Source organism: Miniopterus schreibersii, assembly GCF_964146895.1.
Source record: "Miniopterus schreibersii genome assembly, chromosome: 10".
Taxonomy (NCBI): Eukaryota; Metazoa; Chordata; class Mammalia; order Chiroptera; family Miniopteridae; genus Miniopterus; species Miniopterus schreibersii.
Window position 1 is genome coordinate 64,092,185 of NC_138110.1, and position 26,398 is coordinate 64,118,582.

At 49.1% G+C, this 26,398-nt stretch overlaps 1 protein-coding gene across 1 annotated transcript in view; it reads left to right on the forward strand.

Annotated features, from left to right (window-relative positions):
• Positions 1–10,261, forward strand: part of TGM3 (transglutaminase 3) — a 28,111-nt gene extending 17,850 nt beyond the window's left edge. Inside the window, exons 9-12 of the mRNA XM_081148830.1 lie at positions 1,760–2,068; positions 5,115–5,272; positions 9,094–9,227; positions 9,643–10,261. Coding sequence (XP_081004956.1) covers positions 1,760–2,068; positions 5,115–5,272; positions 9,094–9,227; positions 9,643–9,790 — 749 coding nt within the window. The 3' untranslated portion in view covers positions 9,791–10,261. The remainder of the gene's footprint in view (positions 1–1,759; positions 2,069–5,114; positions 5,273–9,093; positions 9,228–9,642) is intronic.
• Positions 10,262–26,398: the final 16,137 nt, after the last annotated feature.

Consider the following 26,398-nt stretch of genomic DNA (forward strand, 5'->3'; position numbering starts at 1 on the left):
CTCACTGGAATAATGACATCCCAAGGTGACTTTTGAAGTGCACCGCTTACATGGATATATGATTCTGTGGGACGTCTTACCTTACTGTCACATCTTGGATGCTCTGGCTGTCCCAGTCCAACCTCCTAAGCAATGGAATGGGGACAGGTTGTAGCTAGGTTTGGGGAATCCCTGCGGGACTCCTGGCAGCGCTCTAGCCCCTTCGTGACAGCGGGGCTCATCATCCTGCCTGCTGTTGCCCAGTTTTCCTTACCTAATGATGCCAGTTTGTCTCTGAGGGCCCCAGGGAGGAAGAGCTCATAAAATGGGTTGCTAAGCATTTGCACAATAGCAACACCAAAGGAGAAAACAGTAGCAGGAAGCTTAGTCTTGAGTAAGCCCAGCAGGTGACCTATATAGGTATCTGGGCTCGGAACCTCATTGTACAAACACGCCTGCTTCAAGGTCCTGGGCACAGAGGGCTCCGCTCCGACATAGACATCAGCCCTGGGTGTGGACTTACAGCTCAGCTAGACACTGGGAAGGCACCAAAAGAAACCCAGCCCACCAGGAGCTATCAGCTTGGGCAATCAGGCTGCCTGCCTCCTTTTCAGAAGGGTGTGTGGGAGGAACCTTGGGCTGTGGGTCCTGAGGACTGGCTCTCTCTCTGCCTCTAATCCCCGGATTAGACTATCACTTGGGCCAGTCTCTTCCCTTCTTAGCACCTTAATTCTAACGTAATGGGTTTAAATGAGTGGGCCTGAGGTCTCAGCCATGTAACTTATGGGAAAGACCTCATTAAGTTGTAAAGTGCTTATAATAAGTCATCTGGTGTCTTAAAAATTTCACAGGTTGGTTGGGAAGGTGGGGCCATGAGTATGGTCTGCAGATATAAACATGGTAATTCTTTGTGGACCTCTATCTGTGTTCCGTGTTTCGTGTTCCTGGAAGGTCAACACCTTCTCATTGATAGTGGATCTGTCTTCAGGTCAAGGCAGGGAGCCCAATGTGAACCGAGCTGTCAACACTGGCTCAGATGTGTGGAGCTGGCTATGCAGCTCTCAGTGCCTAACAGCCATGATCTCGAATGCACATCATGGCCATTCTCCTGGGGCTGTTTATACCATCACATTCAGCAGGATCCACAATACGATTCAGAGTCAGAAAAGCAGTCCTTTGTGTTTTTGAAACCTGAACCCTCTTGCCAATTTAAACCAATCATAACTTGGAACCATACTAACCATGGGACATTCTTGTCAATTGGCATGGACAAAATGCTGCTCTTCAACTCCTAAAGCACCTCCAGAAACAAAGCAGAGCAACATGGTTTAGTGGTATGAAAAAAAATTTAATGAAGTCGATGCTAAATCATAGCCTTTTTTTGCTTATGAACTCATTCTAACCTTTTCAGCTCAGTTTTTATTTATTTTTAAATTATCTGTTTGTTCTTTAAGTCTTACAAGAGACTTTCTATCCAAAAGTAAATAAATAAATCTAACTTAATTGGCCTAAGCAAGTAAAATATCGAGTCAGAGAGTAATCTTACACAGTTGCTGATAGAGCTCCCTGGACATGTAGAGCTGATGGGAAAAGCGCCCTAGACCAGCTGGTCTGTGAGCCTCAAGTTACAGGGCGTGAAACAGAGGCCTGGAGAGGTCAGCCAGAATCTTTGTTTAGCAGTAGGACCAGTGTTCGTCCCAGGCCACCTTTCCAGACGGGGCGCTGTCCTTTGTCCAAGTTGCCACCCTGTCTCTGACATGCTTCTCTTTCCCCTACACAGGCTCCAGACAGGAAAGACAAGTGTTTGACAAGGCACTGGGGAAACTTAAACCCAGCAGAACATTCGGCCCAACATCTGCAACAGAGGTCGAAAGAGACGAGCGGGAGCCCAGCATTTCTGGGGTGTTCAAGGTCACTGGCATTCTGGCAGTGGGCAAAGAAGTCAACCTGGCCCTGATGCTCAAAAACCTGACACGTGACATAAAGACCGTGACGGTGAACATGACGGCCTGGACCATTGTCTACAACGGCACACTTGTCCACGAGGTGTGGAAGGACTCCATCACAATCTCTCTGGACCCTGAAGAAGGTAACTTGTCCTATCGGTGGTTGAGGCACCATGTAGCCAAGGTCACTGATATTCTATTGGGGTTGGAGTGTTCGTATTGGAACTGACTCAGTCGTCTAGGGATGGAGCAGCCCACAGTCTCTGTGGTTAAGCCTTAAGGTTTTTGTTTGGTTTTGTTTTTTGTTCTTGATATATCTTTTATTGATTTCAGAGAGGGAGAGAGAGAAAGGAAGAGGGGGAGAGAGAGAGAGAAACATCAATGATGAGTGAGTTGTCATTGATCGGCTGCCTCCTGCACGCCCCCAACTGGGGATCCAGCCCGCAACCTGGGCATGTGCCCTGACCGGGAATCGAACTGCGATCTTGGATCCTAGATTGATGCTCAACCGCTGAGCCACGCCCGGCCAGGCAAGCCTTGGGTTTTGAGGTTTTGGAAATTGCTGTTGCGGCAAACAGTGCAAGTCAGGGTGGTGCCAACCCAAATTCTTTTATGCCCTGGGCAAGGAAGGAGGGAGGCTTGGGAAGTAATAGACATACCGCATTATCCCTTACAGCAGCGATTTTCAACTGGTGTGCCACGGCACACTGGTGTGCCGCAAGAATTTTTAAAACATGCCGTACCTGTTTAACACTGACCTCCTTCCCCTTAGATCCTTAGATTGCCAAATAAAAAATGACAGCAACCAAAACAGCAAAGTTGTCTGGTATGAATGAATCAGAATTACACCTATTTTTTTTTTTTGGTCAGGTCAGCAAAAAATGTAATTTTGTTTTTGGTGTGCTGTAGAATTTTAGTAATTTGATTGTGTGTGCCATGAGATGCAAAAGGTTGAAAATCGCTGCCTCACAGGTTTATACCACTTCCCACAGTGTGCAGAGTACTTCCTTATATACTACTTCACTTGACCTAAAAAATAATAGATTCCAGTATCCCCATTTTACAGAAGCCAAAACTGATGCGTGAGAGATTATGACTCGCTTAAGAAATTAAGTGTTATAGCTAGTAAGTGGCAATGCCAGGGTCTTGGTCCAGTGCTAACCTCATCATCTAGGATGTGTAGCTGCCACACTCACCCTACCCCACGATGAATCAATTTTAAGGTTTGACCCTAGAAGGCTTGCAATATTCCATGGGGTCTTGAACCCTCGCCCAACGTCCCCCCACAGCTGCGAGGGGGTGAGTGGAGTTGCCCGATGACCGTGATGGATTTCCTTGGAGGTCTGAGGATTTGGGAGGAACGGTGACTCCTTGCTCCTGGGTAGCAAAGACAAAAAGGGAACAGGTGGAGCAGAGAAAGCCTGGTACCGGGCAGGGATTAGAATGCAGGTGTGCCCACATTGGCAAAATCTCTCAAGCTGTTATGAAAAGTTGGAATTTACAAAGCAGCTTAACAAGGGTGGGGTAGCTCTTTGCTCCACAGCAGGAACTAATAAAAGCTGGTTAATTATACAGCCCATCTTGAAAGAATTCTGTCTGCAGAGAACCTGAGACGTGTCACACCTGTCAGAGGGCAGCATTCCCCCAGCAACCTGACTTCTTGCAGAATTTTACCAGAAGCAGCTGCCTGGCTGTTGTTTACTTTCCGGCTCAAGGCTAGTTTTATAGACCAAAAATAATTCACGTGAAGGAAATGGTTCCAAAAATTACATACTTCTGCAAGAGGTAGCAGAGTGACATGGCAAGGGGGAGGAAGCAGATAAAGTGGTCTTGGAGGCCTGATGCTGTAACCTACTTTCTGGGTGACCCTGTTAGTCCCCCACCCTTTTCAGGAGGGAGCTAGGTGTTCACTGTCTGAGAGGGTTGGACCAGTGGCACAAGGGCCTGTTGTCCCCACATTGGGGCTGACTGTGCACATGCCCCCAGCACTAAAGCAGAGGCAGCTTCCTCCTCAGTCTTACCTCAGAGGGTATATGACACTGGGTGCTGGGGCACCCCTCAGCCACCCAGCATGACCACATGAAGTAGAGGTGGGAGTGCCCTGGACCACAGAGGAGGAAGAGGTGCCTGTGGTCTGCAGTGCCAGAGAGGACCCTGAAGCTTGGGGAGTAGCCAGATAAATGGAGAAAAGCTGGGGAAGGCATTTCCATCTGAGGGAACTGTGTGAGTCAAAGCAGGGAGGTGACAATTGCCCACTTTGTAGAAGGAACAATGAGGAGCACAGAGATTCTTTTTTTATTATTTTTAGTATGTTTTTATTGATTTCAGAGAGAGGAAGGGAGAGGGAAAGAGAAACATCAATGATGAGAGAGTCATTGATCAGCTGCCTCCTGCTTGCCCCCACCTGAGGATCGAGCCTGCAACTGGGGCATGTGCCCTGACTGGGAATCGAACCCCCCAACTCCTGGTTCATAGGTTGACACTTAACCACTGAGCCATGCCAGCCAGGCCAGAGGTTCTTTTAAGAGAGAGGTGAAGGGCTCAGTGATGCAGGGCCAGGTTGAGGCGTCTGAGCTTTATTCAGCAAAGAGCCACGGAAGATTTTTGAAATGACGTGGAAGAGGAGTGACATGGGGGGGGGAGGGTTCTTTTAGAGCTTGTCTCACTGATGTGTGTGGAAGACAGGAAGCAGGAGAGACCAGAGGTGGGGAGGTGGTTCGGATGCTGCCACAATAGAATCCCAGGCTACTAGATGACCTGAGAGGCCCCTAAGCACTCATTTTGCCAACCCCTGGCTTCCCTTCCTAGTTATTACTGTGCCGTCATCATTATCGTTATCGCCACTAGACAATAAGTTAGCATTTGCATTCTTCCCCTGCACCTTAGAAGGAAACCTGCCCTCCTACATTTTCTGGATGTGGAAGAAGCTTCAGCCCCTCCAAGCCCATCCTCCTGGGAATCTGCCCAGCCAGCCAGAGTCCTGGCCTCTCCCTGGTCCCTGCCTGGAGCCTGCACAGGACAGGGTGGGGTGTTTCCTACAGGGCCTGGCCCAGGGAGGGCTCAGTCAAGCCCTGGGCTACAGATCTTCCTGGCTGGCTAGTGCTGACTTGGCTTGGCATCAGCTCTGAAGAAGGTTTCAGAAGCCAACTTGGCTCCCTCTCACTCTGGCCCCCTGGCTTCTCCTTGCAGAAGTGACGCAGCCCGTGAAGATCACATATGCTCAGTACGAGAAGTACCTGAAGGCGGACAACATGATCCGGACCACGGCCGTGTGCCAGGCTTCCGACGAGGCCGAGGTGGTGGTGGAGAGGGACATCATCCTGGACAACCCAACTCTGACCCTGGAGGTAAAGGGGTGGTGAGGGGGTGCCTCCCAGCCAGCCAACCGCCATGAGCCGCTGTCCTCCCAGACCACAAGGAAGGTCCTTCCCTGCAGGAAGGGCCAGAGGACTGGGCCCAGCTCGGGTCCAGCCTCTGCCAAATGGATCAGCCAAGAGATCTCACTCAGACCAATATCCTTGCTCCCTGACATGAGATAAACAGGCACATTGCCCTGTGGCTTCTTTAGTTCCAGTTCTAGACCCACTGGGAGTACCAGCTGAGGGGTGGCTGGAGAGACTCTTCCGTTCACTCACACACCCACTCAGCTCTGAGCATCTGCTGTGTCCTGGGCCATGCCAGGCTCAGGAATCAGAGAAGGGCACAGGGGCAGATCCTGCCAGAAGGAAGCCCACAGCCCAGTCCCCAGACACATTTGTGGAACAGATCAGAAATGGGCACAACTCAAGTGCATCTCTCCATTCCCCAGACCCCAGAGTTACAGAACAGTGGACTCTTAGGAAACAATTTTCATGCACCCATACTCTGCCATCTCGAAGCCCAGAGAAGAGAAGGAAAGAGCCAGTTACCGGCAGAGCCAGGGTGAAACCTCAGGCCCTGGGACTCCCAGCCCAGGGCCCTTTTCAGGGCACCCAGGCATGTCTGTAGCCAGCAGCAGCATGTTCAAAGTGGTTGAGAACGAGTCTGCCTCTGTCTCTCCTTCTGGTTATGAGCTCTGCTCCCAGGTTCCCTCCCAGGAGCCCAGGCTGTGGGAGCTTACAGATCTGTAGGAGGGACCTAGGACCACTTGGTCCTTTCCTCAGAACCAAGGCCAAAAATACTTGTGCTGACTCCAAGCCTGTCCCTCCTCCTCCAGCCCCTGGGTCCTACCGGCCCCCACCCCAGGCTGGAGGCCACCATAGCCAGACAACTGGCAGGCAAGGACAGGCAGAAGAGTTGGGGTCTTCCCATGAGGTCCCACAGAGAGCCTCATGGATCAGGCGTCTGTTGTATCTACCACCTGCCTCACCTGTCTAGACAGTTAGTGCTTTTTTCTATTCTATCACAATGCCATCAGCCTCCCAAGTCACAGATTTCTGAAAGAGCTGGATAATTGTGGCTGCCCTGGTCCTACTCCTGCCTAAGCTGCACCCTAGCTGCAGGGATTCCTGGCTTCAGACAGAAGTCAGGGGAACCCAGGGTTCCCACTACCATGCAGTTAGCCTGTGACTGAGCCCTTTCACTGTCCCAGTTAGTCTGATCTGTGCTTTACAATGAGCGGGGTGGTCCCCCACCTCCAGGCTAGGGAGCCAGTGGCTGGAAGGCCAGTTGGGGGGAAAGCTAAGCAGGGCAGTAGTTCAGATGCTGGGCCTATAACCTTGTATCCAGGTCCCACCATTTATCAGCAGTGACCCTGAATAAGTCCCTTAGTCTCTGCTTCTCAGTTGCTCCAACTGAGTCATGGGGATAACAAAACACTTCCCTTGCAGGGTATCCTTTTCTCAGGGAAGACTTTCCTGACATTCCACCCCTTCCTCGGATTAGGCCTGGCCCCCAGTTAAACTCCCTCAGAGCCTGTGTCCCCTTACCTCACAGCATCTGTCCTAGTTGAAGCTATCCCTTTATTTGTGCAATTGCTTGGTGGCAGTCTCCTACCAGACATAAACTCTAGGAGAGGAGGCGCTCCCCCTGCTCCAAGCCCATCGCTGCCTCCCTTGGTAGAATATCTTAGATAATAATCAGTATTTGTAAAACAGAAACAGCCCTCTCCACTGGCACAGAGACCTTGGCTCCTGGTGTGCATTCTTGGCCACCCAGGGCGTTTTCACTGTCAGTCCATGCTTGTCCCCTGCGTGCTAAGGCCTCTCCTACTTCCCAGGGCATTTGTGAGGAACACTGTGTCCCTGTAGACATGATGGGCAGCGAGTGCTGATTCCCGCTTCCGAGGCTGGGAAACGAGGCTGGGTAGCAGCCAGTCCAGTTATGAAAACACCCCATGTTAAAATGATCAGTGTTTAAATGAAATTAGGTTTCCTCCATTATATTCCCTTATTCAATATCCTTGTCTTTTCTCATAGCGTTATCTTTTATTCAACACTTTCGGTTACATCTCTGGGATCTCCACATCAAGTCTGTTTTGTCTTTAAAGAGTCTATAAAATCTTTAGAAAGGAAATCAGAATACACCTAGGCCGGAAATGTGCCATCGAGAACTTTCTTATTGAATCTTGTTAAAAAACATCTGCTCTTTCTACTTTGGGGCATCTTTGTGTGAACTTCCTCCCAACACATTCTCCCCTCTGCTTTGGCCTTTGGAGAATCAAGACATTCTTGTCTCAATTGAATGAACCAATGCATAGCTCATTCAGAGCAGGGTGCAGATTTTTAAACTCCTGAGGGTGATCTGTATGGAAAGATAATAACTTGGGTAAAACTCCATTATCCTATCTGGTACTGATGGGCAGTTAGCACTGAGGACCTTCCACTATAGAATCAGAGCATGAGATCTAAATATTGTGATGCCTTTCATTAACCCATGAACCACTGACCATCAGATACAGGTTTCTGGCAGCCCTCATCCTCTGCTGTGGGTGCATGTGTAGATGTGGGTCAGTAGGACAGAGTGGTAAACAGCAATAAAGAAAGAAAAACAAACACACGGGAACCTCAACTTGAATGTGAACATGCAAAATGCAGCCTTGTTGTAACCCAATGGCATAAAATTAGGCTTCGCCCTTCAAATTATGTCACATTCATAAATGAGTCCCATGGGAGAGATTATGGTGTGGATCATGGTCTCAAAAATGTTTCGATTATGTACAAGTTATTGGTAGGCATTGCAGGGCCCAGAGAGGAGAGCAGAGGCTCTGGAAGCTGGGGGGCCCTGACATTCAATCTGTCTGAGCTGCAGCTTTCTTACCGTAAAATGGCTGCTACGAGGATTAGTGACAAAAGGAAAAACCAAACGCCAAAGCAGCCCCCTGTTGCGATCCTCAAAAGAAGAAAAGAAATCCACCAGCCACACAATTTCAGCTTCTCCTCCCACCCGTGGTCTCGCCTGGTCCCTCCAAGCCCGGAAGGAGGCAGGAGGGAATGACTAGTTTGTTTTTCGATGAGGAAGTTGAGGCCCAGTTGTATCTGCTCCTTGGCAGACTCACAGAGTTCATCCTGGGGAGCACACGAACCGTCCAGGTTGCTTTTCTGACCGGAAACCTAGGCTTCTCTGGCCCCTGATCAAAGACGGTGCCATGTTGGAGCCCTGCCCAGACCACAACATGACATGTGGGGACATTCCGGGCTCTAAATGTTTAGAAGGACACTGCTAGACTGGGTGTCATCAGAGGAGAATGGCCTGAATTTAGGTGGCGGCCCAATGCTGTGTCCTGTGGAGAGGAGCAGATCTGAGCAAGCTGGAGCCTCCCAGGAAGCAGCTTTCAGGCTGGAAGGGAAAAAGAACCAGTGAGCGGAGTTTCAAGAAAAGTACTGTCATTGAGTTCAGGATGAAACCTCTCCCAACCCTCAGAGCGACCTGCAGAGGAGCCAGGCCATCCTGAGAAGAAGCGGTTGCCCTTCTCAGGATGAACTGGAAAAGGGGCCTGTGAACCTGGCTGGGAGGTTAAAGCGCTCTCTGCCACCTCGCCCCCTAAGCCTGGGGGTCCTGTCTGTAGCATAGGGGTCATAGCAATCTCCTATAAACCCCCTGCATGGATGTTGCTGGCACTTAACAGGACTAAACAGACAGTCCTCCCTGTCTTGGTACTCAGTGACATCTTCCCCATCACCAAGTCGCCCGCCCAGCCCGTCAGCTCTCACTGAGTGGCAGGTGACTCCACCCACCTTTCTCCCTGTAGTTGCTGGACCAGGCCCAGGTACGGAAGCCCGTGAACGTGCAGATGCTCTTCTCCAACCCGCTAGATGAGCCAGTGAAGAACTGCGTGCTGATGGTAGAGGGGAGCGGCCTGCTGCTGGGCAGCCTCAAGATCGAGTGAGTCTCAGGCCTAAGGGCCCATGTGGCAGGGCAGGAGGGGGTCAGGGGCCCTCCCCGAGCAGGGCGCAGAGAGCTTCTCTAACACCAGGGCTCGGGAATCTGCCCACAGGCATACACACTGGCATTTGGTTGGGGGGTTCCCCTAACCTGAACTCCTGGGAAGTCAGAGTCACCAGAGCTTGGAGCTGTTCCTCAGGGTTTAGCATATTTGGGAGATCAGGAGACCCCCACTACCCCCGCTGATGTGTCCAAGGGCTGGAGGGGCCCAGTGACCCAGGGCAGCAGCTAGAGGGAGCTAAAGAAGCAATGACCTTGCCCAGCCCCAATCAGAGCAGGACTTGAGGCCACAGAGGCCTCTCCAGCCTGAGGTCTGTGGATCTCACCAACACTGATCCATGCCCTTCCCCACCAGTGTGCCAACCCTGCGCCCCAAGGAGCGGTCCCGGGTACGTTTTGAGATCCTGCCCACCCGGAGTGGCACCAAGCAGCTGCTCGCTGACTTCTCCTGCAACAAGTTCCCTGCAATCAAGGCCATGCTGTCTGTCGACGTGGCAGAGTGAAGGGCCCAAGTGGCCCCGTACAAACTTGGGTACCACAGAGCAGGCAGGGCTCGCCTGTCCAGCCTGGGAAACCCACTCCATCCCCCGAGGCTGCCTGGACAGGGAGCTCCAGCCTCCAACACACCCCCTCTCTCACTCCCAGGCTGGGCTGGCTCCACCCGGGCCTGAGACTTGGTCACTTTTGCAAGTTCTCTGGCTGTTTCTCTCTGTGGCTGCCTGCTTTGTGAGTCCCATGGCCCTGCTCAGCACTCTCACCCATCAGTGCAACAGGATGAGTGGCACCTGACCCGGCGACTCTCTGAGTGGATACAGGGAGGAAGACGGTCTGGACTGTTTGCAGATCCCTAGCCTGCAGTTGGGACATTCCTGCTCCTCCCTCTGGTCACTGTGGAGAGGAGGGGATGGTTAGCCATCTATTGTGGCACTCATACCCTTACACTCAAAATAAATGTTAAAAAGAGCACAACCAGACAGCACTGACTCTATAAGACTACTTCTTTGCCTAAGGTGGTGGGGAAGGAGAGAGGGGCTGGAACCATGTCCTTCCTGAGAAAGGGTGACCTTGGGAAGGCTTGTTCTCCATGTTCAACATCCAAAGAGAGTGGGCTTATTCTGTGTGGCTCCAGATGCAAAACTAGGGAGATGTTTCAAGTCATCTTAGGAAAACTTTTTAATATGAGGTCCAAAACTAGATTAGGCTGCCTTGGGAGGGAGCTCCTTGTCACGCAGGCTTGGAGAGCTGTGTGGCCAAGCACTCGCTTTTAGGGCCCTTTACAAGTGTCACAGTGAGAAGGGACTTCAGAGTCTTCACTAGAAGTCTTTAGCAGAGCAGGTGCCTGTGGTGGCCTGGCCTCTGTTCATGTGGGCCCTTTCCTCCTCGTGCCACACTCCCCCTCTTGCAGCCAAGAGAGCATGTGCCGCTTCCAGTGGCCTCAGCGTGGCTAACTCAACAGAGCCTTCTCTGCCTTCACACACACTCTGATGGTCTCTCAGTCTCTGCCCCTTGAAATAACCCCAAGCAGATCCCATAGCTTCCCTGACGAATCCCATTTTGGCAATCACACCTCACTTTCTGAATTTAAGGGACCAGTCCAACCTCATGTCCAGCTCAAAGCGTCCGCCCTATGCTCAGCTCCAACCCGACACAGGCTTGCAGAAGGAGGCACTGTCCATTTCTCAGCTTCCTTCCCCTCCTCCCACGTGCTGCCTGCTCCTTCTGAGTTGGAGCAGGGAGAGAGGGAATTAGGGAAAAAAACAGTGCCCATGCAGCGTGGCCAGCGATGCCCTCTGTGTGGCCGGCATATGAATGCAGGCTTTCTGCACCACATGTTCCCTGATGTGGGTAACATGCCCCTCAGTGTCAGCCCCCAGAGGTTCACCCCATTACCTCTCTCTGCGCTGGGAGTTGTGGTGCTTTCATGCTTGAACCCAGTCCCTTCATGGGGTCCACTGCCCGTGGGACGCTCATACATCCTTGCCTCACCAAACAATGGGTAAGCAGCTGACCCAGTGACCCCCTCTCCTCCTGCTACATCTCAAGCTGCTTCGGCCCTAGCTTCCCATCTCTAGGATGTCCCTGGGGGCAGCCAGCACAAGAACCTGAGTCTATCACCTGCCCCGCTCCTGATGTCAGGATCTCCAGCCAGCTCTGGTGTCTGGACACAGCTGACCCTCCAGTCTCTGCAGCACAGTGGGCCTCTCCTGTGTGTCTCTCCTCTTGAAGCTTCGCCACTCTCTCCAGTGGTCCTTGGGGCCTTGTCCCTTGACTTGGCCTGGAGATGGGGTGCTCCACTCTTCCTCAGACCCTTTGCGCCAGTCCCCAGTGAGGAGGGAGAGGGTGAAATAGACAGACTTCTGCTCTGGTTTCTGATAAAAAGAAATCCAGAGGTTTCCATTTCCTCCCATTCCTGTGAGGCCTGCCCAAGACCTAAATTCTCTCAAGCATTAGCCTTGTCAGCAAGCATTTCCTGAGTGCTTACTTTGTGCCAGGCTCTGGGTTGAGCACGGGCTCCAAAGAGATTAAAAATCAACAACAGCATGATCCCTGCCCTTGGGTTCCTACCCTCGAGAGCGATTCCTAAGTTGTGACACTGAAAATTCATGTGGAGTTTTTAATCAATCCCAGGCACACGGGTCTTATATCTAATAACACTCTTCTACCCCACTTGGGAAGTCACATGGGCAGAAATGGCCATGCTTGTTCACGGCTGCTGCTGCCCTCGATCGCGGCCTCGGCTCAAGAGCTGAGGCAGGCCTTGGACGTGCTGCGGGTGCGCTCTGTGCAGATAATCGGCACATTATTTTTACTGAAGGAGCGCTGGGCAGCACACCTGCACCGCTGACACAATGGACCCTGAAGGCAATTCTGAGTGGTCCGTGAAGTCCTCAAGGACATAGGCCAGGCCTGCTTCATTCCTGCACTCTTTAACCAGGAAAGGAGTGCTTACCGGGAGCGCACGGAAGGTCTGATGGATGAATGAGTGTGTGGTTCAAGCGTGCACTTGTACCCATGACTCCTTTGAAAGGACAGTGTGATTCATGGGAACCCCTTCTATTTATTGTGTTAACTGCCAGTCTTCTTGGGTCCCACCCTTACACATTCGATGAGACAATGCAGTTCAATATACAGCTAATCGCTGCCACTTGAGAATATGTACTATGTGCCAGGTCCTAAGCCAAGCATTCATATGCAATACCTGTTTTAATTCTCCCAACAAACGTACGGGATAGATACTAACATCCCTCACGTTAGCACTGAGGCTCAGAGATATTCAGTTATTTGTACAAGATCACAGAGCCACAAAGTGGAGAAACAGGGGTTCGAACCCTTCTCTGAAGGTTCAAAACCCTCAGGGCCAAAGCCACTATGACACTGTGCCAGACGTTTCGGTGGCCTGCTGTAATTTCTCCTTTGTCCTTGCTAATTGAATCCCGGTTCCTCTGTTATTCAAAACCACTTTGTCTAAACCAGTGATTTTCAACCTTTTTCATCTGGTGGTACACATCAAATAACAACTAAAATCCTGCCGCACACTGGAAATATATTGTATTCTTCGCCAATCTGACAGAAAAAAAGCAGGTATAATTCTGATTCACTCACACTGGAGAGCTGTTGTTGTGTTGGCTGTTGTCATTTTTTTTTTATTTGACAATCTAAGGGAAAAGAGGTGAGTGTCCCTGGCTAAAGAATCAGGTGTTGCATGTTTTAAAAAGTCTTGCTGCACACCGGTTGAAAATCATCATGATGATCTTCTCCCTTTTTGCCAGTGATTTCTTTGGAGGTGGACATATAACTCAGTTCTGACTGATGGGATGTAAGGAAAGTTTCTGACATGCGTTTGGGAAAGATTTTCCCTCCTGATAAAATAGAAATTTGAGGAAGAGCAATCCCACCCCTTTTTTCTTTGAATAGGCTCCTACCCTGACGATGTCTGGAGCAGAGGCAGTCATTGTGCAAGCATGAGGAGAAAACCAAATAAATAGAAAAAATGACTCAGGACTCTGACATTGATAAGACATTTAATTAACCAACTCTAAAACTACCAATCTCCAGGCCCACTATTAAGTGGGATAATATATGTTCTCATTGTTTATACTGAAATTAAAGGCTTCCTAACTGATTCACTTGTACTTCTGTCACTGAGTCTTCCATGCGCCCGGCACTGCCCAGGAGCCAGACATACAGAGATGAAGCTGTCACAGCTTCTGTCATGACGGAGCATGTCATTCAGAAAAGGTGCAGGCCCGTGAACTGCACTTGCTATCCCTTAGGCCTCCATCCAAAACCTGTCTCCTCCACTTCCCAGCTGTGCAAGCCTGGTCAAGCTATTAAACCTCTCTTGCCCCAGTTTTCCTGTGTTATAAAATTAAGATAATAATAGAACTTATCTCATTAGGATTTAATATGCCTTGTGCATAGTAAAGATTAAAAAATATTGGCTGTGGTAGATTGTTGGCAAAGATGGCCACAATAATTGAGCCCATCCCTGTAAGCACACCTCTTTTATTGAGACTTTGCCATTCCTTCCGACCCGGAGGTGAAATCTATTTCCTCACCCTTGACTCAGAGCTGGCCTATTGACTTGCTTTGACCAATAGAACATGGTAGAAGTGAGGTGGATTCTGAAGCCTCAGTAAGACTCAAGGGGTCTTGTGTGCTTCTGTTCACACCCTTTTAGAACTCGGCCCCAGGACCACCTGGGAAGAAGCCTGGTCCATCCTTGTGTCAGCCGTGGGTGGGTGTCACTTGGTTCTTTCTTCATGAAAGAACTCATTGGGCTGCAATTAGCAGATATTGTCTCACTTTTAGCAACTTCGAGCTCCATCTCAGCTTTTGAACCAATGCCATGCTCTTCTTGGGTAGCCCCGGGCAATTACTGAGCCAGCAGAGAGACTAGGGCCTGGTGATCTCTGCCCAACACTGGGTTCCTATGGTGGCTCTTTTTGCTCTGGGGCTCTCTGTGGTGTTGGGTGAAACTCCGTCAGATCTGCGTCGCAGGCTTAGCGCTCCCTCGCCCATTTAAAAAGGCGGTACCGAGAGGAACCAAGATGGCGGCGCAGGGAACAGCTGCACCCGCCGCCGCCCGCAGCCACACCGAAATTACAGCTAAAATACAGAAGCGCCATCACTCAGAGCCTCCCGGAATCTGGCTGAACAGAAGCCCGACAACCAGGGGAATGAACAAGCACCGAGACCGGTAGGAGGGGCGGAGACATGGGCAGATCGGGGCTGAATTGGGGAGACCCGGCTGCGGGCCCACACCCGGTGCTGCCGATTAAACCCGGGACGGAATCTCAGGGTGGAGGTTTCCCAGAGGAGGGAGGGGTCCCAGCCCCACAGCAGCCCCCAGCCCAGGGCTCCAGGGCCGGGAAGAGACGTCCCCACAGCTTCGGGCTGTGAAACCAGCGGGGACTGTCCCTGAGGGTCGCGGAGGCTGCGGGAGCCCCAGCAGCTCCTCTAAAGGGCCCGGCACGGACTCACCCGGACGCTCCCTCTGAGCCCAGCGCCCGGCAGCAGCCTGAAAGGACCTGGGACACTGGGGGAGGAACTGACCTGCCTGAGATCCGGGCAACAGGCGGAGGGGCGGCTTCCTCCCAGGCAGACGGGCTGGCAGAGGCCATGGCTCCTGTGGCGAGTCCTCCCCCCACACAGCCGGCAGGCAGGCGCCATATTTGAATCGCCAACACCTGACTCCCACCTCTGGCCCCGCCCCGTGATTCCCGGAGGCCCCGCCCCTCCCCACCTGCAGCTCATCCAGGCCATTTCCAGGGGCTTTTCTGTGCAAGTGGCCTCTCAAGCCTCATGCTCAGGACTTTCCTAAAATCTCTCAAACAAGCAGCAGAGGGCCCCACACGGCTTGATAAGTGGCCCCAGGCCTGGCACTAGTGGCAGCCTGCATTGGCTCATAGCTTGGCCTCTCCTGGGCACCTCCAAGCCCAGCACAAGTAACAGCCAACTACGGTTTGCTATGTAGCTCATGCTGGGTGGCCCTGGGCAAGGCACTGGCACAGGCTGACTTTGCACCTTCCGGGAGGCCCCAGAGACAGGGCACCTGGTGGTCAGACTCGACCATGCTGGATTATAACCCTACCACATCCATGAGTGACACACTCAAGGGGTGCACTTGGTGAACACCAAAGCCCCACTGAAGTAAATCCTGCTCAATAGGGGTGTCTCCAGCACAGCAGCTCTTTGTCTATAGTTGCAGCTCGTCCTCACAGCTGATTGGTCTGGGGGTCAATTCCTCCCAGGGATGCCAACAGCAACCAAGGCTCAACTACAATAGGACAGTGCACACAGCCCACACAGGGGAGCACCTAGAAGACCCAGCTCAGGTGACTGAGGAGGCTGAGCCACTGGACCCTACAGGACACCTACTACACAAAGCCACTCTACAAATTCCAGGAGACACAGCAGCTCTACCTAATACATAGAAACAAACACCTGGAAGCAGCCAAAAAGTGGAGGCAAAGAAACATGTCACAAAGGGAAGAACAGAAGAAATCTCTAGAAGAGAAACTAAATGAAATAGATCCAAGCAAGCTAACAGATACAGAGTTCAGAATTTTTTTTATAAGCATATTAGTAAGAGTATTACGAAAACAACTGAGACCATCGATGACATAATAAAGTGCCAATTTGAAATGAAGGCTACACGAACTGAAATGAAGAATAATTTACAGGGAATCAACAGCAGAGTAGAGGATGCTGAGAATCAAATCAGCAATTTGGAACATGAGGAAACAAAAAACACCCAACCAGAATAGCAAAAAGGAAAAAGAATCCAGAAATATGAAGATAGTATAAGGAGCCTCTGGGACAACTTCAAGAGGCCCAACATTCATATTATTGGGGTGCCAGAAGGGGAAGAAAGAAATCAAGAAATTGAAAACCTATTTGAAAAAGTAATTACAGAAAACTTCCCCTACCTGGGGAAAGAAATCGACTTACAAGTCCAGGAAGCACAGAGGGTCCCGAACAAGAGGAACCCAAAGAGGCCCACAGCAAGACACATCATAATTAAAATGCCAAAGGTTAAAGACAAAGAGAGAATCTTAAAAGCATCAAGAGAAAAGCAGTTAATTACCTACAAGGGGGCACCCATATGACTGTCAGCCAATTTCTCAACAGAAACTTTGCAGGCCAGAAAGGAGCGGCAAGAAATATTCAAAGTGATGAAAAACATGGAACTACAACCAAGATTGCTCTACCCAGCAAAGCTATCATTTCGAACTGAAGGTCAGATAAAGAGCTTCACAGATAAGAAAAAGCTAAAGGAGTTCATCACCACCAGACCAGCACTGCAGGAAATGTTGAAGGGTCTTTAAGAAGAAGCTAACGAACAAAAGAATCAAGAGATTAACCAAAGAAGTTATATGCATATATGCATAACCCATGGACACAGTCAATAACGGGGTGAAGGCCTGGGGAGGTGGGAGTGAGGTGGAGGAAGTCAATTGGGGGGGGAAATGAGACACCTGTAATACTTTCAACAACAAAGATAAATTTTTTTAAATAAATAAATAAATAAAGAGGCAGTACCCCTCCCCCCCAATAAACCTCTTAAACTCCTAACTATATCTCAGTGTCTATTTCCTGGCAGATCCAACTGACAGCTGACACCAGCAATGGCATAAGAAAGCAAGCAGTAAGATGGAGGCTCAGGCGGCCTCACTCACCACTCAGCTGCAGATGAGAACCCATCCTCATTCCATATCCCATCCCAGGCAATATGGAGTGTATACATCCAGGAGGGCAGCCTCAAGGACCTTGGATCTCCAGGCGCATCCGGATCCTCAGAGCCTATAGAGGTGGTCGACCCCCTTCCTAACAGTATCTAGTATCACCCCATGTAAGAAGACCATGAAGAAGCCTCTCATCTGCAAACCAATGGGAGCCCCATCAGGATCTGCTCCCACCTCCTCTCTTGGTTTCCAAGCTGATAAATAATATTAAGTTGCAGCCTAACTCAGCTGAGGATGGACTTTGCCTGATAAGGGAATAAAGGGCCCACAATCCATCAAAGTAGCAAAAATTAGCTATCGCGTGCCAGCAGGATCAGGGGGTGCTGGCTAATGGATGTGAAGGTACTTAATCAAGGGGGCCAGAACATTAGCCTGAACAGGAAAAGTTTATTGATGTGGGGTCATTCTTTCATGATACAGAATTTAACACCCTAACAAGGACCAGGTCTGGTACAGACTTATGGTTTATTGGCTCCAAACGTCTGGAAAAAGTGATGGTTTATGTTAAGTGAAGTTGAAATTACTAATTGTCATGGCAGATGGTAGAGGAAGGGGTTTAAAGACTCAGGGAAGTGAGCATGCTGGAGTTGACATACTATGAAGGTCCAGGAGATCTTCCCCCACCCCCATCAGAAGGTTATGTTCCATTGGGGGCATGCACAGGATACACCCACCATTCACAGAGGCATTGACATCACCAAGAAACTTAGTGGTTTGTGTCTAGATTTGGGGTTTTCTGCATATAAATTGACAATATTGAGTCTTCCTGTCCAGGAACATGGGATATCTATCCTATATTTAGTGCTTTAATTTTTTTTCATCAGAGTTTTTTAGTTTTCCTTATGCAGATCTTGTACATATTTTCTTGGAATTATACCTATTTCACTCCTGTGGATGCTAAAGTAAACAGTGGGTTTTATTTCAAATCCACTTGTTCAGTGCTGGCATATTGGAAAATGATTGACTTTGTCCATTAACCTTAAATTCTGCAACTTTGCTGTAATAGCCTATTAGCTGTGTATTTCCTTTCTCCCGTATGGAAGGCTAGTGAGGGCTAAAGTTGGGTGTTTCCCTCCCTCTGGTCAGCTGGGCTCTGACAAAACCCCAGCAGGTTCAGCTCTGGTAAAACAGTTTCTCCTGAAGGCAGACCTTGGTGAGAAAAATGGAATTCTCTGGAGTATTTTTAAATAGCTGCTTACCCCTTGCCCCTGCCTGAAGCATAAGGGGATTTTTCTCTGATTTTCACTGTGAAAACCCGATAGGGCTCCTGGAGGTAAACTCACAGAAGTGTGGGGGCTCTTCTAGGACTGGGTCCCCATGGAGTTTTTAGCTCTCAGACTTGTCCACACTGAGCCTCCAGCAATCTGTCAATCACAGTTCAGGCTCCCTAGCTCGGCGCTGGTTCCCATGGAGGCTGCTGCTCACGGGCTTCTGCTCCTCTAAGTGGTGATTCTCTGCATTCGCCTGGCGGGTCTCTTCAATTCGGGGGCAGAAATTTATTCTATGGCCCTGCTTCTCTTACAGTCCTCAGAAGAGTTGTTGATTTCTCGAGCCATTCAGCATTTTACTTGTTAGGAGAGAGTGGCAATTTCCAAGCTTCTTACTTGCTAGAAACCAAAAGTCTATTCAAAGCATTTCATAAGCGTTTCTTTATCCTTTCAACAGTCCTTTGAGGAAAGTATGAAAATTATCTTTATTTTACAGGCGAGGGAACTGAGGCTTAGGGAGTTAATCAGGTCACAGGAGAGTTGGTAAATGGCAGCATGGGTACCCAGGTAGACTGGTTCTAGCTCCTAACTTCTATGTTATGCAGTACTACCTACACAAATTCTAAAAAGGTAGCCAGTGATAAATGCCATCGCAGGTTTACAAAGAGACAGGGAACTAAGTGATGCGGAAACCAAAGGAAGTCTGTTTCTGCTATGGCACCCAGCCCTCCAGAGGCATTCTTGGATGCCACCTCCCAGCCCACTTTCCGGTAATGATTAGTTATCAGCTCTCTCATTTCCATACTGCAGAAGTGCTGTCGGCAGGAAACTAAGAGCCCTCTTCCCAGAAGCAGTCTCTTCACCCATCCTGCCTCTGGCTCTAGGCCATCCCTTCTCCCAGCCTTGATCACACCTGCCTAGGAGCCAGCCTCAGACAGCTGGATTCAACCAGCATGGCCTGAAACTTGCCCATTGCTCGGGCTGCAGGGACTCACCCTGCCATTGTGTCACTTCTCTGAGCAACCTTCAACAGCGGACATTATTTACCCACCTTGTACCAATGGGGAAATGGAGGATTAGAGCAGGCTCTCTTCAATTTTTGCCCTCATACTAGCTTTAGCATACCTTTATAATAACCTACAGCACTCTTTGCAATCACTTGTTTATCTGTCAATGATTGCCATTCTACAGGGTAGAGGCAAGTGTGCATAAAATGATTTACTGCTATCACATTATAATATATAATATGTTCAGTGACATTACATGTTAAGTACAGCGTGCTCGAATTCTTGCACAGCATAACTTGTGTGCTATGCAAAACTGCAATGAAATTGGAGCCTTAACATGGCAATTCCATTAATCCTGCAGCTGCCTCAGGTGATCAGTGTCTCTGATTTTCACTGAATAAACCTGCACCTTTAGCAGGCCTCTGAAGACAAAATCAGTAGGGGTTTAATCTGGAACAAAATTAAGTAATATTACTTATGTGTTCTGATTTTATGGCCACTGTGTCATAAATTAACTTTTCCTCTTATAAAATAAGAAATTCTAAATATATACAAACACACTTATTAAAATATTTTATACAAATATATTCACAGTATAAAAATTCCTTAAATAGATAGATTATAAGAGTGGAAAAATAGACAGTTCCCTTTGCCCAGCCCTCTTGCATTCTTTTCCCCAAAGGACACCCAAGTTGTTAGTTTGGTGTGCGCCCTTCCCAATATTTCTGGGCCCTTGAGGAATGAGAGTGAGGTGCCTCTTACTGTTCCATTATAGGAATTACAGGCTTTTGTAAAATCAGCTGATGGCCAGTGTTTCAGACTGAAGACCCAGCCTTCTCTTTAAACTTAAAATGCCTGTGGGGGCTGGGAGCAAACTCCACAGAAAGACTTCGGTAGTTTTGTGTATGACATTGGCAATGCAACTCACCTGATCCTGAAAGATGTGACCTCCCAGGGTGACCAAGCCATTAAATTCCATGGCCAAGATTTCACTGAGTCACACGTGATTAATGAGCCCGTACTGTGACTAGATGATCTGTGCTTTTGGAAGTTTGTCATCATGGGGAGATAGAAATATGGGAGTGGATGTGGGAAGGTAGATAATAAAATGAGTATAAATTCAATCAATTATTAGTACGGTGAGGAATAAAAGTCAGGATGGGATATGTGTTGGGGAAGGTCTAGATAGGGCAGGTCCTCTAGTAGGTAATATTTGGGTAGAAACCTGACATGAACTATGGAGGGCGAGCTATGTGCAGATCTAAAGAAGTGAGTTCCAGGAACGTGGGCAAGGCCCTGAGGTGGAAGATTTCCCCAGTGTATGTGCAGAACGTGAAGGAAGCGATGTTCCTGTAGCGGAGCACCGAGGGTGAGAGTAGCCAAATTGAAGACAGAAAGGTGACGGGAGGGGGCACATAACCATTAGGGCTTTGTAGGTTACAGTAAGGACATTAGCTTCTATTCTGCAAAACCCCCAGGGGGATTTTGAGCAGAGAAGTGACAGGATGATTTATATTTTAAAAGAAACCCTCTGAATGTAACTTGGTGCAGCCACTCCAGGTAACAGTATGGAGGAGGTTCCTTAAAAAACTAAAAAGAGAACTGCCATATGATTCAGCGATTCTAGTTCTGATTATCTATCCAAAGAAAACAAAAGTGCTAACTTGAAAAGATACATGCATCCCTGTGTCCACTGCAGCATTATTTACAACGGAAACAATCTGTCGATGGATGCATGGATAAAGAAATTGTGGTGTATATATATGAACAATGGAATATTATTCAGCCATAAAAAAGAATGAAATCTTGCCATTTGGATGAACCTCGAGGGCATCATGCTAAGTGAAATAAGTCAGACAGAGAGAGACAAATATCATATGGTCTCTCTCATATGTGGAATCTAAAAACAGACAAACAAACAAAAACAAGGTCATAGACACATAGAACGGATTGGTGGTTGCCAGAGGCAGGGGGTGGGAGTAGGAGAAATGGGTGAAGGGGTCCAAAAGATAAAATAAATAAATAAATAAATAAATAAATAAATAAATAAATAAATAAATAAATAATCCTCTGGTACTAGCAGGGAGTCCAGTGAGGAGGCTGCTGTAACCACTCAGATAAGAGGTGATGGTGACTCGGACCAGGATGGTAGCAACGGGTTGGTTGAGAAGTGACAGAGAAGGAAGAACCCACCAGATGTCCTGAGAAACTGGATGTGGGAGATGAAGAAAGGAGTCATCCAACTGACACCAACGCCTGTTAGCCTGAGCAATTTGGTGACTCCAGGTCCCATCGAACACGGACCTCTGGTTCTTCCTCCACCAGGTGAGCCCCGGGACTGTGAAGTGGAAGCTCTTCACCTCCCCCTCCAGGCTCACTCCGGCCCCCATCAGCCACTTCTCTGTGTCTGACTCCTGTGCTGGGACCCTGGCCTAAGTCCAGGGACCATCTTCTTTGGTTGAAGTCTCAGGTTCTCACACCAGTCTTGCAAAGAAGGAGCAGGTTTCAGAGGGAAAGGGAGACTTACGGTCCAGCTGGGAGGCTAGAGCAATCAGGGAGGACTTCCCAGGTGAGTTGGCCTTGGAGGATGTTAAGACTTCCTCATTTCAGGCAAGGGGCCTTGGACCCTGGCAAGGGGAGACATGAGAAGGGAAGATGTGTTGCTAAACCTGAGGGACATGAGGCTTGAGAGGCAGGTGAACAAGGACTGGGAAAAACCAGACTCTGACTGGCCAGAGTTAACTTCAGAATGGAGCTGGGAAAGGGACCCTGCGGCAGATTATATTTTCCAAAAATGGTCATAGTAATATTCTGATTCCATATGCTCTTCCAGACTCAATCAAAAGGTGGAATCCAATTTCCCCCCTTCTCAAAGGGCTGTCCTTTGAGACTACCCCAATGAATACAATGCAGCAGAAGTGGTGCCATATTCTTCTGATGAACCATGAAAGACAGCATGGCTTCTGCCTGGCTCGCTGTCTCGGGACGCTCACCTCGGACACAGCCTCTGTGTTGTGAGGAAGCCCAGGACCCATGGAAAGGTCTCATGTAGGTGTGCCAGTCGAAGCCCAGCAAAAATTCCTGCCACCAACCAGAATCAACCACCAACCCTGTGAGCAAGTGAGCTTCAGGTGGCTTCAGCCCCAGACACTGAGGTACATGGAGCCTTGGAGCTGAGCCCGGACACCACAGAGCAGAGGCAAGCCACCCCAGTGCCGTCCGAAATCCTCGCCCACAGGAACAGTAAGTGGATGTTTTATACCACAGAGCTTGGGGGTAGTTTGTTATGAAACCATGGTCACTGGAACAAGTCCCAACACGTGTCAGCCTGGTGAATAATTTCCCAGTAGCATTAATTTCTCCTTATTATTTCCAGGGTTATCGATGTCTAAGTACGCATTATACACAGGCATTAAAATTAATTATAGCCTCTTCTGTAAACACTGCTTTATTATTGTTCCCCATTGTGTTTGTCTGGTGCCTGTTTGTTGGGGAGGCAGACACCCCACCCAGGGCAGGGACAAGCCTCACGATGTGCTTAAGAATAGGGTTTTCTCTTCACGATGCTCTCTCCCAGTCAGTGATGCGCCCACTTATCATGAAGGAAGGGAGCCAGGGGACTCTGGAGGGAGAAATGTGACCCGGGGTGAGGGATTATCTGCCCATCTGTGACTCACATGTCAGCCCTGTCCCAAAACAAGCCTCTTGAAGCATCTGTGCATCCACCAGGCCTCTATGCACCCATTCAGTCAATCACAACCATCTTGAACACCTGCTATGTGCCAGGCTCTGCTCTGCACACACAAGAGCACAGTGGTTCATAGCCTCATGGAATTTACAACCTAATGGGGAGCAGACAGAGCAGATATAACAAACAAATAGAACACTGGCAGGTTGTGACCAGGCAGTGACGGGAAGACTCGGGATTTGTCCTGGGGAATAGCAGGCTACCAGTCCCGGTGGCCAGAGAAGGCCTCTCTGAGGAGAGTCTTGTCTATCCACTGAGACCTGAAGGAGCCAAGTGTGGTGGACCTGCCTGCGAACAGTGGAAGCTGACTCTGGCTGGATTAAGGAGAGGAAAAATATTAAAAGGACATCAGGAAACTCGCACACTCAGTGGAGAGCTTAGAGGATCAGGCTCAGAAAGTGGGTAAGAGCAAAGGGTGGCCAAGAGCATTACAGTCAAAATCACATTATAAAACCCATGGAGTGAGAACATCACAGCTTGACCTAAAAATAATATGGCACTAGACTCCATTATGGCCAACAGAACCATCACCATTGTCCCCCAGAATGGAGTCCCCATTGTCCCCGCTTCTTCTTGCCACCAGCTCCCAATTAAAAATTCCAGATGAGCCCTGGCCGGTGCTGCAAGGTGGTTAGAGAGTCAGCCTGTGCCCCAAAGGGTCATGGGTTCAATTTCTGGTCAAGGGCATGTACGAGGGTTGCAGGTTCGATCCCACCCTGCTCGAGGTGCGTGCAGGAGGCAACCAATCGATGTGTCTCTCTCACATCTATGTTTCTCTCTCTCTCTCTCTCTCTCTCTCTCTCTCTCTCTCTCTCTCTCTCTCTCTCTCCCCCCTCCCTCCCTTCCACTCTCTCTAAAAAAAATAAAAATTAAAAAAAAATAAATCAATGGAAAAATATCCTCAGGTGAGGATTAACAAAAAACAAAATTCCAGATGAGAACATGTGCTTGGCTGAGCCTAAGCCACATGACTATGCTCTTGCTGCAACAAAGTCTGGAAACTCTGGACAAGGTTCCTGGATCTGCACAGTCGTCTTGAGACTATGAAGCAATAAGCATGAGAAAGAAAGGCCAACAACCAAGGGTAGCAGAACAGAGAGCTTGAAGGAGCTAGGTCCTGGATGGCACTGCTGAACTGCTGTGCCAGCCTAGAGACTGTCCAATTCTGGGCACTGTATTAAATAAACAATAAAGGTCTGTAGAATTTTAGCCACTACAGGCATGCCTTGTCTTATCGCGCTTCACTTTATTGCACCTCACAGATGTTGAGGTTTTTAAAAATTGAAGGCAAGACCCTCCACCAGCAGAAAGATTTCCACTCACTTTATTGTGATACTTCATTGTGCTGCTCTGGGACCAAACCCACAATATCTCCAAGGTGTGCCTGTCGTGTCAGAGATTCTATTACGTGCAGCAAAAGCATTAACTGTTATAGAGGGAAAGCAACACATGCTCCAGTAATTTTTATCTAAGGTCACTGTGCTCTAATGGGTAGAGGGGAAAGGGTAGTAAGGTTTCTCAAACTTTTCTGTAAATCAGCATCGACTGGGTGTGCTTGTTAAAATGCAGAGTCTCACAACCCACCTCCCAAAGACGCTGGCTCAGAATCCAGAGGCATATGCACTTTTACAGCATCCAAATTCATCAAGGCGATCCCCTGGACATACTAGATGAGTTCTGCCCACACAGCTGCCCTGGTCTAGAGGAGCAAACCCAAGTCTGCTCCATTTTCTTGCTTCTCTGAGTCTCAACTTCTCATCTGCAAAACCAAGTGTGATAATGAATGTCAAGTAGCTAACAGTGCCTGGATACAGAAACAGTATATATAATGTTATTTAGTGCACCAGACTGCCCGGGGATCCCGGCTCTGCCTCTCAACTGACTGTATGACTGGGCAAATTATTTCAGCTCTCTGTGCCTTGGCTTCTTCATTTGCTCAATGCAGATAATAATAGTGCCCACCTCACAGAGATGTGTGATCGGTGAGTTAATCTTGTTGGGCTCTTAGAACAGTGCCTGGCAAGAGAGTAAGTGTTCAGTTAAAGACCAGCTTTAATTACTATTGCCAGGGTAAGTCACTGGTCAAAGCATCATCTCAGTCAAAGGGGTTCCCCACCCCACTCACAGCACCAGGGTTTGAGAGTACCAGGGAGGACACTATCATTCTGCCTGGAGGTCATTGGGAGGGCTTTTGAAAAATGTGAGATTTGATTTCCCCTTTGATCAGAGTGGTTAATCAGGGCTGAGTCTGTGGCACCAGGGAGAAACCTAGGCTGAGGCTCAGCTCAGCTCTGGGGGTTTCTGGAGTGGAGCAGAGGCCCACACCTCTGGGGAATCATGAGGATAGACATTAAGATATTAAGGAAGGACCCAAGGATGCTGATGGCCGGGGACAGCCTGTGCAATCTTAAAAATAACCAACAGAGGGAGACCTAGATCAGAACCAGCCTCCAGAATTTAGCAATAAGCAAACACCAGACTCAGGAAGCTGGGTGATTTCAATGTGCACTCAAGACTTAGAGCCAGGACCTTAGAGAGCACATTAAAAGGTCCTGAGGAGGCCCTGGCCGGTTTGGGTCAGTGGTTAGAGCGTCAGCCCTCCAGCTAAAGGGTCTCCCGTTCAATCACCCGTCAGCCGCACGTGGGAGGCAAATGATCATATAGATAGACATAAACATGCTTCCCTCTTCCTTCCTCTCTCCCTCAATTCAATAAGCATATCCTCAATTCAATAAGCACATCCTCAAGTGAAAACAAAAAAAGCCCCTCTCACCTCTCACCCCAGCCGGCCTGGCTCAGCAGTTGAGCATCGACCTAGGATCCAGGAGATCGTGGTTCGATTCCTGGTCAGGGCACATGCCCAGGTTTTGGGCTTGATCCCCAGTGGGGGGCATGCAGGAGGCAGCTGATCAATGACTCTCATCATGGGTGTTTCTCTCCCTCTCCCTTCCTCTCTCTGAAATCAATAGATTTTTTTTTTTTAAATCCCTCTCTTGAGTGGATAGAAACTATAAGCATGAATGAACATGATATCACTCCCATGATTGTCTTACATTATGTAGCAAAGGGAAATTATTCTGGGTGGGCCTGACCTAACCAGGTGAGCCCTTTGAAAGCAAAAGAAAAGAGGTTTCTCACCTGCTTGCAGCAGAAGAAATCAGAAAGACCTGCTCTGGCCAACCTGGAAGAAAGCAAACATCTATGTTGCAAACTACCTGCCTGTGGGGGCACTTGGCAAATAACTGTGAATGGCTTCTAGGGCTAAGAGCAATCCCCACACCGGGCAAGTAAACAATGCCCACAGTTCCACAACTGCACGGTTCAGCTTGGGAGAGAACCCCAAGCCTCCAAGGAGAGAGAAACCCTGGCCAACATCTTCATCTTAGTCACGTGAGGCCTG